This window comes from Arachis duranensis, chromosome 2, assembly GCF_000817695.3.
Source record: "Arachis duranensis cultivar V14167 chromosome 2, aradu.V14167.gnm2.J7QH, whole genome shotgun sequence".
Lineage (NCBI taxonomy): Eukaryota > Viridiplantae > Streptophyta > Magnoliopsida > Fabales > Fabaceae > Arachis > Arachis duranensis.
Window position 1 is genome coordinate 19895824 of NC_029773.3, and position 803 is coordinate 19896626.

At 40.5% G+C, this 803-nt stretch overlaps 1 protein-coding gene across 1 annotated transcript in view; it reads right to left on the bottom strand.

Annotated features, from left to right (window-relative positions):
* LOC107473903 (uncharacterized) overlaps positions 1–347 on the bottom strand; it is a 3685-nt gene extending 3338 nt beyond the window's left edge. Inside the window, exon 1 of the mRNA XM_016093495.1 lies at positions 86–347. Coding sequence (XP_015948981.1) covers positions 86–347 — 262 coding nt within the window. The remainder of the gene's footprint in view (positions 1–85) is intronic.
* Positions 348–803: the final 456 nt, after the last annotated feature.

An 803-nucleotide genomic window follows, 5' to 3' on the forward strand; every position in this document is an offset into this window, starting at 1 on the left:
GCTTTTACTCCTTCATTTTTGTTTTCTTGTTGTGGATTCACACTCTCATTGCTATCATGGTTGCTTCTTTGTCTGGGTGGATTGCCTTGTGGCTTGACAACCTCCTTGCCTTTGTTGGATGTTGAAGCCTTTTCTTCATCTTGCCTTTCCACATTTACTTCCACTGTGTCTTGCTCTTTGGGTTTTATTGCTTCTTTATTTGAACTTTCACCAACTACCTTGCCACTCCTTAACTGCAGAGCTTTACATTCTTCTCTTGGGTTGGGTATTGTGTCACTTGGGAGAACATTGGTTGGTCGCTCGGCTTGTTTGGCTAATTGTCCCACTTGTCTCTCAATATTCTTCATGATGACCTCATGTTCCTTGTGTCCCTTAGCTAATGCTTGAGTGGTTTGAGCAAGTGCTTGCAAGGTTGCTTCAAGACTTGAGATTCTAGTTTCATGATGGTCAATTGGGGGTATGATGGGGGTTGATTGTTGTTGGAAGTTGTTGGGTGGATTAGTGTGGTAATTTTGTGAGTTGGATGATGGTGCAGAGAAGTTATTTTGGTGAGTTTATGAGTTATGATGGGGTGGTTGATATGTGTTTTGTGTTTTTCTATATTGGTTAGTGTTGTTGGCATGGTGATTTTGGTTATTTGTGTTACGGGTGTGATTGTGGTTGTTATTCTTTTGCCAATGATTTTCACCCCACTTAAGATTGGGATGATTTTTCCAAGATGGGTTATATGTATCGCCATGGAATTCATCCTGAGAATTTGAAGTATTCTGCATGTATTGAACTTGTTCTTGTGGTTGTTCAAC